Here is an 18,985-nt window from a genome sequence, read left to right on the forward strand (position 1 = left end):
GGGCGAGAGATATGTAGAGAGAGATAGAGAAAGAAGAGGGAGAGAGAGTTAGACAGAGGTAGAGAAAGAGAGAGTGAAGAGGAGAGAGGGAGATATAATTCAATATATAGAGAGGGAAGGGAGAGGAAGTTAGAAGAAGAATAGATTCAAAGATATAAATAGAGGGAAATGTACAGAGATAGAGAAGGATATAAAAATAGACATAGAGATAGGGAGATAGAGGTATAGAAGGATATAGATAGAAAGATATAGAGATGAGTGAGAGGAAGATAGATATAATTAGAGATATAGAGTATGAGAAATGGAGGAAAAAATAGAGTGATTGAGAGAGGAAGGCAGGAAGGTGGGGGGGGGGGAGAGAGAGATAGCTAAATAGATAGAGAGGTAGAAATGACCCATGAAATGCCTATAAATTTAGGTTTGTAGTCACAAGTTTTATAGTTTAGAACTTAGCTTGAATTATAGACATGTAGTTCTTGAGGGATATATAGATAAAGAGGGAGAGGAGAGATGGGAAGATAGAGATAGAGGGGTCAAGAATGGGAGATAAAGGAGGTGCATTAAAAATTGGAAATATAAACAAAAAATGAAATGCAAGAAAGAGCATAAGTAAGTCCAACAATTGGAGAGTGAATTATCCAAATAATTCAACAATTATCAATTATAGTTTTAGAATAAATTAAATAATAAAGTTAAATATACAATCAACCTTTTCTTTTTCTTTTTAATTTTTTACTGCAAATCATCTCTTCTAAAATTATTTATTTATATATATATAGTTGTTAAAAAATTGTTAATTAAATTATAATGATCAACTAATACAAATAAATTAAATATGAAACCACATTAATTCAATCAATTGATATCTAAACCATAAATAAAATAATAATAAATTATTTATTATATTTAAATAATCATATAAACCTCCTATAGATCATACATATTATAATATTTCAACCATTTAAAAGAAATCCTTTATTATAACCATTTAAAAAAAAATATAAAAGATATTTCCTATTTCAATTCTAATTATAAACTCTAATTGAATCTATCTCATTATAAGCTTGTTTTGTATTCCTCATTTTAACACCACGCTCACTCATTTCCAAGGCAATTATGAGGTGGAAGAAAAATTAATATTAATATATGTAACACATGCATGCATGTTTATATTATATATGAATTTGAATCTCACTATTCTTAAAATGATAATAAGTTTTCATGTTCATTTGTTATATATGAATAATACATGAACATATAGTTTATATAATTAATTTAAGTTGTGATTTCTTTAATTTAAACTAATAAATGCCCATCAAATATATAAACTTATACACAATTTACATGCTTTACAAAGATATAAATCTAATAATAACTTGAAATTTCTTAATTCTTAATTCATAATAAAAACTAAATTTATTCTTTTCCAATATATATTGTTGCTTAAATATTCATATATGATTTTTATTAACCAATATTTTTCTAACACTACATATATTCATATATCTATTTCTCGGTCATCATATCTCTATAAATGGAATACAAGTTGACCCAACAAAAATATAAGTCATTCAAAATATCCCTACATTGGTAAAGCAAAAAGATGTCAAGAGTTTTTTTGGTCATGTTGGATATTATAGGAGGTTTATCAAAGATTCTAGTAGAATTGCAAGTCCTTTATATTCTCTTTTGACCAAGGATATGGAATTTAATTGGACTTCCTCATGCAATGAAGCTTTCTTGAAGCTCAAACAAGCATTGAGCCAAGCACCAATGCTTAAGGGTCCAAAATGGTCCTTACCATATCACATTCATATAGATTCATTAGATTATGCCATAGGAGCAGTTTTAGGACAAAAGATTGACAATTTGGAAAGTGCAATTTATTATATGAGCAAGAACATGCAGGGGCTTGAGCTTAATTACATTTGTTACGCCGAAGGCGTCTCTTACTCTGGAATGCACCGGCTAACTTTTGCAAATCTATGGTTGATACTTACTCTTAGGCATGCAAGACGATTGAAACGTCTGCAGCTGTTGGATTTTTTCGAAATTGTTTTTACTTGTTTTTTTATAAAAGGGTTTCGCCTCCAACCGCAGCCCATAGTCATATTTTCTCCCGATGTAATCAATGCCTCCCGTATCTCTGAATGTAAATGCGTGTTAATGCGTGGCTGCCATTATGTTGTTCCGTATAATCTGCACTGCCAACATTCCTTGCTTCATTCCTGGCTGACATTTCAAAGTGAAATTGAAATTAATTATATAATATAAATTATACTTTCTATCAGAAATGGTGGTGCAGTTTGAATCCCTTTAATATAAATGATATAATATTGGAGGAAGAAATATAATTATTAATATATAGTATAATGTGATTTAAAAAATAAAAATAAAAATGTTATGAAACATAATATAATGTGGTGCGTATTTATAATTCCGAATTTAAAAAAAATATAGAATACTTTATGAAAGATATATATTAAATAAAACATTAAAAAATATATATATTATTTTAATATTATTTTTAAAACTAATAGAAATAATTTATAATTTTTTCTATTATAAAACACTTTTTACATATAATAATATTTTTCTATTTAATTTTGCAATAAAACTCAAAATTATATATAAAATAAATAATTGGTAAAAATTATGCTTAGCTTTATTTTTATTATTTATATATATTATTTACTAATTTATAATATATTTTGTTTACACAAAAAAATATTAAAATAAATTTGAGAAATTTCATATTTAAATAAAATAATAATAAGATAATTAAAAAACAAACAAATAATCTATTTTTAAATTTCAATGCTTGATTAGTTTTAAATTTTGATCTTTGATTAAAAGGAATCTCTAACAATATTTAAAGGTTATATTAATTTGAATAATATTTTTCTTTAAAGCATTGATTAATTTTTCAAAAAACAGCTTCAATATATTTTATATTAAAAACATCAAAACTTCAACATCTATGATATCAAGAGATAATAAAAAATATATATAATCAAAATCATAATACTTCATTAGTTTCATTTATCCACATGAATTTCAATCTATCGGAAATAGAGAGCTTAAATATAAGACCTACTAATCATTAAAAAATTGAATGTAATATGATATGAAATCATTAGATGAATTCATTTAGAGTGGAGATTAAAGTTTTTATTTATCAATTAAGGTATATCTTTATTTCATTTAATTTCATAGTATCACTTGAGGTAGATAACAAGTTAAAGAAATCTACCTCAGGCATGATCATGATCTTATTCCTTAAAAAATATTGAGCCTTTGTACCCAACAAAACTTGACACTTAATTGAATATTTGTGAGATATTCAAAGGCCACTCAATGAGAGAATTATTTTATAATAATAATAGTGATTTTTGAATTTATAAATTATCCCTTTAAATAATAATGGTATTAATTTTATTTTAAAAATTAAATTATTTTTTTCAAAATTACGACTAACATTTTTCTATATAAATACTTGTTTGATTTATATTCTTTGGTAAGAGACCAATTGCCTTCTAATTTTTGGGAATAGCTAATATCAGGGATGCATAGACTTAAATTTTAACCTTTTTTTGAGGAAAAAAATGCTTATTTTAATGTGAGATTCAAGTTTATAGTTAATTACATTACACTTAGAATATAAACATGGCAAAATAAATATCATATAATGAATATGTGAATGAGAAAGATCAATGAATGTAACTACCTACCAAGTATAGTGGTTAAAAGTAGCATCTTGGAAGACATATGATGCTATAACCAACTTGTAGAGTAATAATGAATGGTCGAATCTAGCTACATCAAAATTTATAGAGGAGTTTCTTTTTTTGTTTGGGTTGTTAGGGTTTGCATAAAGTACTTTTTCTAGCATTCTATATGATTTATTGCTACGTTTTAGCATTAAAAAGAATTCAATGTTCAATTAATTCACATAGTCAAACAATGAAAATTCAATAGAGAATAAAAATTATCTCTCCACCCTTTCTATCTATATCTCATTCTCTCTATATCCATATCTCTCTACCTCTACATCCCTATCTCTCTCTTTCCCTACCCCTCTCTATATCTCTATATCTCTATAGCTCCCCTTATCTCTCCCTATCTCTACCCATATCTCTCTAACTCTATAGTATCCCTATCTTTTTTCCTATCTATCTCTCTATATTGCCCTCTATCTTTCTCTCTATCCATATATTTCTCTACCTCTATATCCATATTTCCCTAATTGTCTTTCTATATCTCTATCTCTTTATGTATCCCTCTATATAGATCTCTATAATGTCCCCACTCTCTCTATTTCCATATATCTCTATCTCTCCATCTTTTTTATCTCTATCTATCCCCCCCTATTTATCTCTCCATCCATATTTTTCCATCTCTACTTCTCTATGTCTTTCTATCTCTCTATCTCCCTCTACCCCTCTCTATATCTCCTTATATCTCTATATATCTATCACTCTATCTCACCATCTATATCTCTATCTTTTTGTCTCTCTCTTCCTCTTTGTCTCTCTATCTCTTCCTATCTCTCTCTATCTTCGTCTCTCCTTCTACCTCTCTCTATCTCTCTATCTATTTCTATCCCTCTATCTTCTTCTCTCCCCCTATATCTCTAAATATGTATGGCCTCTCTCTATCCATCCATCTCTCTCTCTCTCTCTCCATATTCCTTCTTCCATCTCTCTCTATCTCTATCTAAATGGTCTACAAATTGACCTCATGTACTACACAAATATATACAAAAAACATTATCTAACTTTTTCCTAATTGACCTTCCACACCTCATCGGCGTACCCATTGCACACTAAGGTGCAATTGCTAGTTTATTTGCACTCGTCTTTGTTGTAGAGCATCGATTGTGAATAAAACTGCAACTACCCGTTGGCACGGCTTTATTCTTAGTAATGAAACTTCATGCATGCTCCGCTGACCGTGAACAGAAAATGCCGGGAAAGTAAAAACGACAACGGACGGGAGAGGGGGAAAACGGACGAGACATCTAACGGCCAGCTACTTTCCAATCGTCTTGCACGCTTGTAGTACGCTTGTGAGCCGTCGATCTGTAAAGTTAACCCATTTTTTTCATATAGGGACAACAACAACAATTGCAATAGCAGGGACAAGATTTTGATTTTTCGCTGGGAACAACAACAACAATTGCAATAGCAGGGACAAGATTTTGATTTTTCGCTGGGATTTTAACAAAAATTTAGAATTGAAGTTTTGAATTAGATTTTCAAGCGGTAATGGCGATGCACAGGAACATTATGGGAAGAGGAAGGGTATTCATATCCTCTTTTTCTTTTCTTTTCTACCAAAACACTAGTAAGAATTACGCTTCCACGCCTTCCTCTATGCTCAACAGCTCTTTGAAAGCGGCGGAAGCTGCCAAATTTGCTGCAATGGCGGACAAATGGTAATTTTACACCTCTCCACATACCGTTTAATCTCACGCTTTTGCCCATTTACACTTCCATGCGTTATTAGTTATTACTTACAAAGAAAGGTTTATGATTATGGATGTTGAATGCGATAAGTTTAAGGGTAAGAGAAAATGGTATTCCCAAGCAAAGCGCTGGGCCCAATCGCTATTGTTTAGAAATGGATGTTGTATTTAAACGCAGTATTGATATTCGTAGCAGGCCCATTTTGGAATGCATTGGAAACTCTGGCGCAAAAAAAAAGTCAAAATCTAATCAAAATCACCTCAAAATCGACAAAAATCATTTACAAAGAGCCCCCACTGTTTAAATTACGCCTTTTCTCTTGTATGTGTTGCCAGATAAAAGTTATATGTTAAAAAGAGGAGACACAGGAAATTTCGAGCACTCAGGTTTTTGCCTTTTAATTGGGGTGTGTTATTTTTGAGTTGCTAGTGTTCGAAGTCGATTCAACAGGATTCAGTATCGCTTAATTGACTTGGGACTCATTGGCTTTCCTCTAGACTTGAAGAGTCACAAATTATGCTTTAACGAAAAACAAGCGTCATGTAATCTTTAATTAAATCAGGGTTTATGCTTTATATTCAAAAGCATTGTATCATTTCTGGCATTGGGGATTGACTTGACAATCGAAAAGTCTACATGGATCTCAATTACTCTGGATTTCAATTACTCTGGATTCAATTGGGAAAAATTGGCAAACTGAAGGACATCAAAATAGGGGAAATAAACTTTCTTTTTGGTTATTTAATGCTTGATAAAGTCTGTAGAGATAAAGATACATTTAACTGTAAAATTACTGCTTTTTGAGGCCCATGCCTATCTTTTTAGTATGATAGGCTAAACTTTAGCTTACAATTCATGCACACTGTTTTTATTTAAAGGCTTACATAAGGAAGCATAAAATCAAAGTTACAACATTATAAAGGCAAGTCATTTAAATTTAACTTCGTTTTGACGACTGATTCAGTAAGCTTGCTTGTTTAGTGTCAAACTTAGGACCAAACTTGTGTCCATTGGTTTATGGAATCAAAATCAAAGGGTTTTTATTTGGCTTATACCAAAACAAATTTTATTGTTTTCTTTATAAAACTAAAGTGGGGGTTTGGGGGCAGCATCCGTAGGAAGTTCCTTCCTTGTTGCAATAAAGGGTGGAGTTGATAGGCGAAGCCTCTATCCTCAACCCCAAATTATGGCCTTAAAGGCAACCAGGTTCTTTATGTTGCATGTCAATTTTCATAATTTTAGTGATTTTAACCAAGTTGTAAATCCTTCAAAAAATTCAGGTGCTGAGTCCACAGGTATTGTAATTAGAGCTTGACAATTAGGATTGGTAGCTTCTCAAAAAATTATGCCTTATTTTTTAAATGCAAGTTCGAATCTTTGATGTGCATAAGAGAAACCCAAATCTAACATGAGAAATAAATTGGAAAGAAAATTGTTGAAAAAAATGAAATTACCTGTTTAATCTGCGATTTAACTGTATCTTGAAAATATGGATTTTATAAAAGTAGACAGTTTGGTCTGGATTGAATTGCCTCAGTTTTGGGCTCATGATTAATTGCATTTATTCCATGAGTTTTGCTCTTATCAAAAGAATATCGAAGGATCTGATTAACATGTCACTTGGGCTTTTATAGCCTGTCCATGCCAATAAAATTATTTTGATGGGACCTATGAGTTGGTATAAACATTTGGAGAGGGAATTATGAGCAAACAATACATTTACATTACAAGTTGATATGTCCTTATTACCCTCACATGGAAATGGCCAAAACATAATTACATTAAGATACCAGTATAGGTCTTGGGTCTGGGTAAGCTCGTATGACAATTGTTTTAGGGTCTGGGTTGATTTTTGGGTCATTCATACAAAAAACATATAAAAATCGTAATTATGTACATATTTGCAGACTAAAACCAGGATTTAAGTTCAGATTACCACAAAGCATGCATATAATAAACAAAACCACTATTAAAATTCAAAATACTACTGTGAGGTTAATTTGTCAAACTAAGTGTCATGATAGATATTCATTTTTCGATATTAAAACAACGAAATCAGCAATCAATGTCATATTGATCTTTATAAAAATCATCATCACCATTATTGACTTTATATTCTATCGGCAGATTAGAAGAACCACAAGGAGTGCCATTGGCATTCACACTAAACATATGTTGGCTTTTTTACTCTTGAAAACTGAAAATTATTGACAGTGGAAGCGTCCAAATCAGCTAGCATTTGCTCTATATCCCACAACTTTGTTGACCCTTCATTGTAGTCATTCTGTTTGTGCAAAAGAAGATGTAAGTTGGAATGAACGTGAAATAACTCTACTTTTTTTGATGACAATCGGTTGTACTTTACTGAGTAGATAGAAAGAGTATTTACTCCAGGTAATGCTAGATGAAGACAAACTAACAACCTATCGAGACAAAGTTAGAGAGTTAGAGTAATAAAAATATAATGAAACTTTAAACTCATTTTTTTTAGTCTGCAGTCTATCTCCTTATCACGGACTCCTGTGTGATGTCCCCATCTTTGCAAGGATAATATAATAGCAATAAACCCTTATGTGGTCAAGGAGTGGCAGACCTTGAGCACCATCATATACTAGAAGATAGTTAGAAGTAAGTTGTACATAGCAAGTAGATAGTTGTATCAGGAAAATCGTGAAGTCTTATAAATAAGACGATTTTCCTTAGTGGCACTAAGAGATATAAAGATGATACAACAAGTATGATGTTTAATACAAGATCTCCATGCATCCATCACACCACGTGATAAGTATTGGAGCTATTCCATGAGACATTATAACTGATGTGGCTTAGGTAGAAGACAACAATATTGAGGATGAGACAATCAAAAGGTCTATCGCAGGCAAACAATATGGTTATCGTGGATGAAGCCTCCATCGAACAAGAAGAAGCAACCTATCATGACACTGAGAAGTTGTTCTTAGATCCGTCTCAAGAAGGGTGGATAATGGGGTCGTCATTGAAAGACCTTGTGTTCATCATCAGTTAATCCGGTTAAAGGAAGTGCTCAAACTAGTTTACCCTAGAGATATGGGTAGTCAGCAATCTCTATTCAATTGATAAAACGACATCAGCAAATAAATAAAGATCATTATAATGTTAAAATTTGCACGTCAGCAATTGAGTATGCAATCATAACGTCAGCAATAGGAGGAGGGAGCAATGCTGAGAAGAGACTCAAGAACAGCGATGATAATTATGTTAACAGCAATAAAGATGTAATAATTAAAAGAAGAAGCACTAATTGGGGTGACATTGATTAAGGGATAACAATAATCATTAGTATATTGAAGAGATGCAATCTGTTGGGGAGAGACACGGTTAGGGAAAGAGGGAAAGACATGTTTCTTACACATTCAAGAGACGTAACTATTTGATTTGCAAGGTATAAGTCGGACATCGATCACACCTCATCAATCATCGAACTGGTATTTTATTCTTCTTTGTATCCAGATCGGATAAGTTCTATAGAGTATTTTTGCCTTTGGCATATTCAGGTTGCATATTTCGATTATTCAGAAACAGCACCAAACACTTTTTTATATTTTCCAGGTCTAAATCAGAAACAGCAATCGTCCTACATCATTGTAGGTGTTAGGAGAAGATTCCCAGCACATTATTCTTGCCATATCAGACACAGCATTATATTAAGATTTCTTTCCTTAGAAGTAGACCGTTGCACATATCTCATCGATACATAAGGAAAAGTAAAGATCTCTATAACCAGCAGATTGGAACATCTCAGTCATTGCATAAATCCTCAATATACATCAGAAACAGCATAAGAGATTGATAACCTTAACTAATCAGAAATTGCACTCATTGAGATTGCCATAGGCGACTTCATCTTTTTATCCATTGCATGAACAAATCGTCATAATTGGAACAGCAGATCATCAATCTGGTCAGCGATTGGAACATGTATTATTGAGCTTATGTCATATTGAATATCAGAGACAGCCACTGTTCAATTGCCATAATCATATCAAGGAGGCCAGCATCATTATTATTATTGTCATAAGATCAACTTTACATACTTGAACGATAATCTTACCATTGTGCATTGAGCAGTGGTATATAGAACAAGTCATCTTGTATACATTTAATTGATTGAATCAGAGATAGCAGTGATAGTGTCTCATATGTTATATGGTGTCTCATCTTGTACATCCTTTGCATAACATAAACATCATAAGTGGTATCATAGAGAAACATCCTTTGTTTTATTTGAGATTTTGAGGAAAGAAGTCTCTAGCAATTGATTGATTTAGTTAATTCACTTATTGTTCCCGAACTCATAAAGAATAACAAAAGGGGACCTTACATCCCGGTGCATAAGTTTTATGTTCTTGAACCACGCATCACCACTCTCTTACACACACAACCAACACACTTCTCAAACTTCAATGTTTATCTTATATCCTTCCAAGATGGATGATTCCCTAAAGGACATCTTCTTTCATGAACGAATATAACTCTCCACTTACTCGCACCTCTTCTTTTAAATAAACATCTTAATGAATAAAATGCACTTAACTATTATCTCTTATTATGACCAAATCACACCTTTCTGAATTAGTAAATTATATATTTTTTTATAAGCATTAACAAATCATTTCTTCCTTAATCACATCGCACCCTTTTGGTTTGTTCTCATACCAATAATGAGTCGTTTCTATGCCACCTTTCATTAATAAATAATATGTTATTGTTGTTTTATAATTTATAGTAGTATAACCCTCTTGCTATAATCGGCCCTCTAAATTGGTTCTATCATTCTGTATGCACCATTAAAGACCTGATTGCTGTGTAATCGTTGCCTATAGCTTGCTGTGTATCAAATTACTGTTTATAACCATTACTTTGTATTGCCACCTTTGCCTTGTAACAAATCACCATTATAACATAGCATGAGCTTTCAATAATCTTTGGTTTTGTATTAAAATTAATCTTCAATAGAATCGCTGAAGTATTATGCTGATGAGATAACAAGGAGATCGCTGAATATAGATATTAATTACTTCAATACAGATTGCTGTCTCTGCATTACTGTATCTTAATATGCCTTGAACATATATTATTATTTTAATCGAACTAATTCTGATCACTGTATTGTATGATTGCTCCTTACGCAGCACCATTCTTTATCTGTATTATGGATTGGTCAATCATATGAACAAACCTTGCACCACTTATAAAGTTGTTGTCTTTGGTTGTATAAAGCTGACTGTTGCTGCTTTGTAAAGCAAAGATTGTCTCTGCCGTTATTACAATGGGTGCCATCCATTTTCTCAACCTGCTCTTTGCATTTATTAACTTCATATTTTACATCATCATTGCATAAATGGCATCAATACCATTGACATCAACGGTTACCCATCTTGACATCAATGACAAACAATTCCAACAGAGAATATTTTGATAACTTCTGTTCCTAAAAAATATTGATTAAATAGCATTATTTGAAGATTACTAAACACATGTTGCAGAAGAACTGTTGTGAAAAAAACTACAATTGATTGCTTATTGTGGCCGGTCACGTAATGAGGTATGCAAATGCATATGTCTGTTTGCAAGGGTTATAACCCCCAGTCTCATATATACCCATGCATTCATTAACTATTTGGGTTCTGTTCATAAAAGACCCCACAAATTCTACTCAACAATAAAGTTGTGTTGTAATGTATTTGTACTAATTGTTTCTTGATCTTGACTGTTTTCACAAGCTTGTAATAGAATAGGATGGCTTGAAAAGATTTTGTTCCTAACAAATCATGATAAAATCCCATGCTGAGAACAGTACTACACACTCATTTGGTAAAAGAGTTGTCATAAGAAAATTTACAATATGATTGCTTGCTGTGTGCTGATAGTTCAAGAAGCATGCCATTGGAAATGTCTATTTGCAAGGCTTAGGGTCCCCAATCCTGTATATATTTAAACATATTTACATGCATTATTATTGTTTGGCTTTTCCAAATAAATTATTTCATTTGAATACACAATTTGAAGATGTTCCTTGCCATGGAGAAGAGGAGAATGTTTGTGGAGATTGTCGAGGGTAATAAAGGACATGTCATAAAAAATATAATCAGGACATGGTATAATAAATCAGATTATAATAATCAGGGATGCTCTAGAAGTAAAAAAATGACGAGTTGGAAGATAGTTTGAGGAGTGGTGTATTCTATGATGGTTGAAAAATGAGATGTTCAAGTTGAATAACCACGGCAATGCCTGATGGTGAATAATAAGGTTTAGGTGGCATCTATCTATATTTATTCAGGAAATGGAAAAATGATGTATCACAAATAGTTACCTGCTATTATTGCTTCACATGCTTCACTTGGGGCAACCTTTATTTACAAATTTCCGTTGTGGCTAAGTGAGTGGGTATATTCCTCAATTTCACATTTTACATGAATTTAAATTAGTTCTTGATATAGTGTGGTCTATTTTTTTTCCTTTTTTAAGTTTAATATCATCTAAGTTGATTATTGTATAATTACAAATTTGAAGTGTTTATATACTCAAAACATCATTCAGACTTTAAAGATACAGTAGGCTACCTGTTGTGCTTGAGATGTTGAATGTCATGTATTGTTTTCTCATATTATTACAAATTGTTGTTGGTTGTATAATGCCTAGGTGGGATTATGAAGGGCCATACAAACCTCTGCATTTGATGAACCCTACTAGAATATCCTTTATTCGCTCAGCACTTTGTCAGCACTTCAGGTTTGCACATATCATTTTTTATTATAGGTGGATTTTTATTTAGGAGCTCCGTACTTCTCTCCTTATTGCAACTGTTATTATCTTAATATGTTCTTTAAGTATTTTATTTTCTAGTGGTATTATTGATAAGCTTGTCTCTCTCTCAATTTAGAGAAATATATTGTGTTTTAAAAGAAAATATGAGATGAGGAAAATTATTCTGAAGCTAAACATTTGTAATAGAATTCTGAATTAAAATTGAACTTAAACTACAGAATTTGGCTTTCATGCATTGTTAAGAATATGCACCTGCAAATATTTCTCACATGCATAGTTATATGATATTCATGGATGAACTCAGTTTGTAGCTAATTTCATTTTTTCAATCATGTTTGTTGGCAATTTCTATAGTTAAAATATTGTATAATTAAAGCATTGCCATTTTAAACATTCAGAAAATAATACTGTCAAATTTTCTTTTTGATAGGTAAAGCTAATTGTTGTGCGTTAAGCACACCTCGCCCCTTTACTTCGCAGGGGACCCCCCCATTTTAGTCTAGTCTGCCCTATAGAGAGAAAGGCATGTGATTGAACTACGTGAGAAACCCTAGACTTCATGTGAGATCATTAGGACCAAAATGAAGATGCTCTAATGGCGAATGTCAAGGGTTTGCAGTATAAACTCCACTCTACCCAAACGCCTTCAAAATCCCAGCATCTAAACCCATTTCGTAAGGAAATTTAAACAAAAAACCAGGAGATCAAAATCGTGCGTTTCTTCTAGGAGCCGAGTTTTCCAAGTAATGAAGGAAAGAAGCCGAAATCCAAAAGGTCTTTATTAGCCGAAAATGGTGAAGGAGACATAACTTCGCAATCTTGCCAAAGAGGCTGAAAAAACGTAAGAGCTCCTGAATTCTTCTTATTTACCGAAAACGAAAAGGGAGGAAATCTCACAAAATGAGGTTGTAAGCCGAAAATGCAAAGCCCATAAAATGACTTTCTACGTTGACAAAACTTGAAGAGCTCTCAATACAACACGCGAAATGTAAAACTCGCAAAAATGCTCCAAGACCCGAAACTTTGAAAACCTTACAATGTCCCTTCATAAGCTGAATGAGCCGAAATTCGTGAAATCATACAAATTTGCCCATTCAGGCCAAAAACCACTTCAAGCTTCCAAAATAACGATGTAGGCCGAAATGCAAGCTTTAGGCTCTCGAAATCGGCTTGCAAGCCAAAAATAACAAAAGAGAAAATCGTAAGTCTAAAGTTTAAAAGATTTAACATTTCGAGACCTTGCAAAATCATCATTCAACCCGAAAATTGCGCAAATCCTTCTAAATACTCGAAAATGGCTCAGAAGTGAAATCCCACAGAAAGAGGAGGAATCTCGAAATTCATTAAAGCTAAAAGGTAAGCATTCTAAGTTGAAATCAATAAGTGCCAAGTTCGCAAAATCCACTCGTTACTTGAAAACTAATGAATTTCAAAATGCGTCAAAGTCTTCTTTCGCGCCGAAAAAGCTTCAGAAATTCAAAAGCATGTAATATATGTTTTTAGCCCGAAATTTTCAAAGTTGAATCACGCAGAAGGGGCAAAATACCTGAAAATCCCAAGGTTTTCCAAGCTCATAGTATAAGTGTTTAAGCTGAAACGTTTGTAAAATCGGCTAGTAAGCTGAAAAAGATAAAGGAGAAGATCCAAATCGTGCAAAAACCATTATTTGCTCGATGAAACTAAGAAGATTAAAAAATCGCGCAAAAGGCTTCTTTTAGCTGAAATTCACCGAAGTCTCGAAAATGAACTAAAAGTTCACGATCACGCAAAATTGCGAAATCGGCCCATCAGCCGAAAATGCTAAAGCAAACTTCAAGAGCTTATAAAATCGGCTTAGAGGCCGAAATTGAAGAAAATTACAAAGTTGACACTTTTTGTTTGTCTTCTTCGAAACTAATCCAACAAGGAAAGTTCGCACTGAGGCCTGAAAGCCGGAATTTTGTCTAAGTAGGAGAACGAATCAAGAAGATAGATCGAATTTCAGGTAAGAAGTGAGAGATTCAAAAGATACATCTCACAAAGAGCTTCTAGAGGCCGGACGTCAGTGAAAATTGAATATTTGTTAAATTAATTTATTTAATTTTTCAAAATCATTAATGCGGGTAAAAATTGATGGTTTGCAGGATGTTATCGGAAAGAACCAGGAGAAAGCTTGAAACACAAATCGAAGAAGGATCGCGATCAAAGTCAGGTGCTCAAAGTTGGAGAAGAAGATGCAGGCGCGCGAGATCGAAACCAAGCATTAGGAAGCATGCCCCTGAACCCAAAGTTAAAGTCTACCAACTAGACCAAAGACCGAAGAACATTCAGAATGCAGCAAGTATGCATTCTCAAGAAATGCACAGCTGGATTTAATTCCAGAAATTCAGTTTTAAAAACTGAAATTGTTTTAATGTAAAACTGCCTCTGGGCCCCACTCAAGATATTTAAAACAGAGGGGACACAGGTCAGTTATGTTCAACTACCGGATAGGCCCAAATTGAAGCCAAACAGTTGTAGGTAGTTGAGAAGGTGGCTGGGCAGATAACTAAGAATTAAGTGGGTATGGGCAGCGTTATTTTGTGGAATAAATCAGGACCCTTGGATGCAGTCCATCCTGGCCACTGGTTCAAATTGCAAATCTATAAAAAGCAGAGGCCTTTCTTTTGTAAAGGGTTAGAATTTTGTAGTTAGATTTTGAAGTTAGAATAGGTTAGATTTTAGGAATAGCATAGAGATGCTGCAGAAATTGTTGTAATGGCAGTTGAAGCAAATAAATGAACATTGAAATATGTTGTTTGTTGTCTTTGTTTTAGTCTGTTTGCATGATTTCTTTCAGCTAGTTAATTTTGGAGTGCATGGATTTTAATGGTGAAGTGTGGAGGGGTATTTGATGCATTTTTGGTTCATACCATTGGGGGTCTGCTGATTGTAGGTCACCGTGCATGGTTAGTTTGAACCCAAACTGTGCTTAGTTCAACTAGAGGTGTTTGTCTTCGGCTGCGCTAGAATTGGGTGCCTAAAACGAGCGTCTCCGGTCTAAAAATCCTTCATCCCTTGGAGCTTGCACCGTTCTTGTCTAGTTGTGAGGGTGTCTCTGGCAAAAACAAGAACTGGTTTATCGAAATTTGTCTACCCACTACATCAATTGTTATCATCCTTGTCCTTAGGTTTGCTAAACCCTTCCCTTTTGATTTTATTTCCCAGTTCGAGAATCGCAGCAGACGAGCCTGTTGCAAAACGTAAGTCCCCTTGTGCTCCCAGCAAAACACATCGATCACTGAGTTATCCCGCAATCAAGAATTGACAATCGAAACCTTGAGATTGTCCCCATTGATCAATTAAAAACAGCATTAGGGATTTCCTTATCTCAAGAGAGGATAGGATACTCAGTGAGTACATTCTATTCTACGTTGGCTGGATGGAGTCGTAGTTTTGCGACTTTAGACACGTCAACACTAATTAAAGTAAAATTTGTAATTTTTTGGGAGCCTTGGTATGTTCTGTCTTAGAAATGTCCACACAGTCTAAAAAATACAAATAAATTTTCCCATATATTAAATTTTCATATACTTTGAGATAAAACGACAAAAAATAATAATTCAAGGAAATGCTAATTGAGACATCATGGGTGTTTACTCTCCATCTAATAAAATGAATACTATAAATAATGAACATAATTAATAATGTGTATCAAGTATAGGAGTGAATGCATTTTTATCATACCCACATTTATTACAGAAGTAGACCAGAGATGGTCAGCCAAGGATTAGAGTTGATTTAACTAGATCATACTACTTTCCCTGATGATACAAAATCTATTTAAAGGATATGAAGTTGCCTAGAGAAACACAATTGTTGATCAACCAATGCTTATAACTACCCGAAGCTGACAAACAATTAATACATGGTCTGATGAACCATATTATCAACAATAGGCATTGTACACAAACTACATCATCCCCTCCCCAAAAACAAAAGTCATTTTCAGATGACTAGGAAAACAAGTAAGCATCAAGTAACATTAGCAAAGTTTAACGAATTTGATGATGATATTGTAGACGAATTGGAGGTATTGCTTGCAAAATTAGATTTGGAGTGTGCCTGGCAAATGAAATGAGTGTGTTGGAGGTCTTGGGGCAACACCCCTCACAAGGGTTTGGGGGTACTGCCTCTTGAAGGGTTCAAGGGTAGTGCTTCTTGAAGGGTTCAAGGGTAGTGCTCTTATGTTCCCTATCACGATAGAGGGTAGGGTTGAGCCCCAACCATCAAGTCCAAATGAAGACTTTCAATACTGACTTTCACGGTGCCAATGGCTTTAGGAGTGAAGTCAGCGAGGACCATATTTTCAAGGAGCACCAATTTGGTGTTTGGTTGGTAATGCCGGGCAACCTCTACTACCAGCTCATAATTTTGTACTGACGGGGGAAATCCTGGTGCCTGGGCGATGCCACTTTCCATCATCTGCCTAGGCCTGCCATAGGCATTAGGGGAGAATACTCTGTTTCTGAAATCTTGAATATCAATGTGGCCCAGGTTAGTATCACCTACATTTTCCCATACGCTCTGAACCTTTGATTCTTTTAGTCCTCCTCTTTGATACTGATTATTCATCTTTTCGACTCTGCGAGGGATGTCTGACTTGGATGCTCGAGACGTTTTGGCTGCACCAGGTGTCTTTGAGGACTCTTCCGCATATTTAGGCATCCATCCTGCACAGTCGGACGCGGATTACGAGACGATATGAAGGAAACAAAGCGGGCTAGATAAAAGGGATACGTTAGCACACAAGGATTAATTTGAAAGCCGAATTTGAAGAAAGCATGATACTTTAGCTAAAAAGCTTGATTGATTTAGACATGAACATTACTAAGCTCTTCGATTACACATTTATTTATTCGGCTGCGGTTTAAGGACTTAGGTGATTTCGACTGCTAAATTTACACTTAGATTTTAAGACCCATTTTCAAAATGGACGAGGTTTAAATATTCCCTAAGTCTGAAAAATGCTTTTTTTGGTTAACTCTTGGGAACAAACTCTGATTTCAATTGCTTTGCCTGACGCCTTATAAACAGGAAAAGATGCGGTTTAAAGATTTAATCATTTGATCAATTTTTACAAACACATCTATCCAATTTTGCATATATTTTAAGCGATTTTAAGAGAGACAAAGCAAATTTACCTGGTGAAATGAATGGCGTGAATCCGCACAACTTGGCTTGCAAGAATGATTTCCTTTGGATTTTGAAAAATGCCTATCTTATGCCCTAGGCTTTGAAAAGACAAATTCACAACTTGCAAATTTGGAATGGGAGAGTTCTGCGATTTCAAATTTTAACGGTTAACTCCCTATTCCAAATTTCGCGCCTAAGTTTGGAGAGAAAAATGCAGTTTAGAAACTTAGACTTAGCAATTTTTACCTTGATTGGGATTTTGACTCCTATGTGATTTTTGCCTTAGGCGCTTTGAAATGGGTTTATAGCGTTTTGAAAACTTCTTATAGCGCGATTCCAGAGGTTTGAAGAGCTTTTGCTAACTTTTAACTTTCACGCCATTTCTGGCGATTTTTAGAGAATGGGGAGGGTTTCCAAACCTCGGCAAAAATCGCGATCTCCTTTTGGGTTGCAACTTTGGCGATTTTAACTTAAACGCAGTTTTCAAAAGCATTGCGATTTTCCTAGGTCATGATTTTCGGGGTTTCTAGGCACTTTGTAACCTTTCATTTTCTATCACTTTTCCACTACGCGACTTTCGACATTTTGGAGCCTCCTTCTAAAACCATGTGAAAATCGCGATTTTAACTTAGATAGCGAATTTCGGGAAAATAGGACATTCTGCAAGTTTTCAAACTTTTTACAACTTATCCAAAAATCGCGATTTTGAAAACTTCGGCGATTTGGAACGTTTTGCAAGTTTGCTAAAGTTCGTGATTTACCTTTGCGAACTTCAGGGTTTTTGAACGTTTTTCAATCTTTTAACTTTCTTTCACTTATCCCTCTAGGTCGCGATTTTTGGGATTTTGTGTTGCTTTTCAAACTTCCAAAAATCGCGATTTTAAGTTGCTTTTTAAAACTCTCCACCTTTTAAACTTACCCTCGTAATGCGCTCTTCGGTGATTTGATTACCTTTTCAAACTTTCTAACTTTCGTACCTTTACCTTAGAATGCGATTTTCGGTTTTGAAAACTTTAGCGATTTTGGGTTGCCCTTCCAACTTCGAGAATTCGGCGCCTTTTGCAAACTTTAAACTTTTCGCACTTTTCCCTTAGAATTAAAACTTCGGCATTTTGGGAAGGTTTGAAAAGTTTGGCGTTTTAAGAGTGTTTGCAAAGTTCCGCGTTTGGAGGCCTTTTGCAAGCTTTTAACTTTTCACACTTTTCCTCCATAATGCGAACTTCGGCATTTTGGGGTGGTTTGAAAACTTCAAACTCTTTGCATTTTATCCAATACTGGCGAATTTCGACATTTTCACCCATTTTGCAAACTCTTAGAAACTCATGTAATTTTTCCCCTTAGTGCGAATTTCGGGATTTTGAGAGGTTTTGTCAACTTTTGACACTTTGGATTTTTGATCTCCTCTATATCCTTTGGCGAAAATCGACACTTTGGGTCCTTATGCGACCTTCAGACGCTTTATCTTTTACTTGGGGAATTTTGCAAGCTTCTACCATTCCTCGCCTATCTCAGGCGATTTTACAAGTTTAAACGATCTCTTGGAATTTTTTATG

The 18,985-nt window shown here is 33.9% G+C and overlaps 1 protein-coding gene across 2 annotated transcripts in view; it reads left to right on the forward strand.

Annotated features, from left to right (window-relative positions):
* The first annotated feature begins 4,857 nt into the window (after positions 1 to 4,857).
* Positions 4,858 to 18,985, forward strand: part of LOC131034260 (ubiquinone biosynthesis O-methyltransferase, mitochondrial) — a 178,494-nt gene continuing 164,366 nt past the window's right edge. The window contains exons 1-2 of one of the 2 annotated variants that reach the window (XM_057965693.2): positions 4,858 to 5,437; positions 12,153 to 12,242. In XM_057965693.2, coding sequence (XP_057821676.1) covers positions 5,268 to 5,437; positions 12,153 to 12,242 — 260 coding nt within the window. In that variant the 5' untranslated portion in view covers positions 4,858 to 5,267. The remainder of the gene's footprint in view (positions 5,438 to 12,152; positions 12,243 to 18,985) is intronic. The other variant, XM_057965692.2, reaches the window with a different exon arrangement.

The sequence above is a fragment of the Cryptomeria japonica genome, chromosome 3 (genome assembly GCF_030272615.1).
Source record: "Cryptomeria japonica chromosome 3, Sugi_1.0, whole genome shotgun sequence".
NCBI classification, from domain to species: Eukaryota; Viridiplantae; Streptophyta; class Pinopsida; order Cupressales; family Cupressaceae; genus Cryptomeria; species Cryptomeria japonica.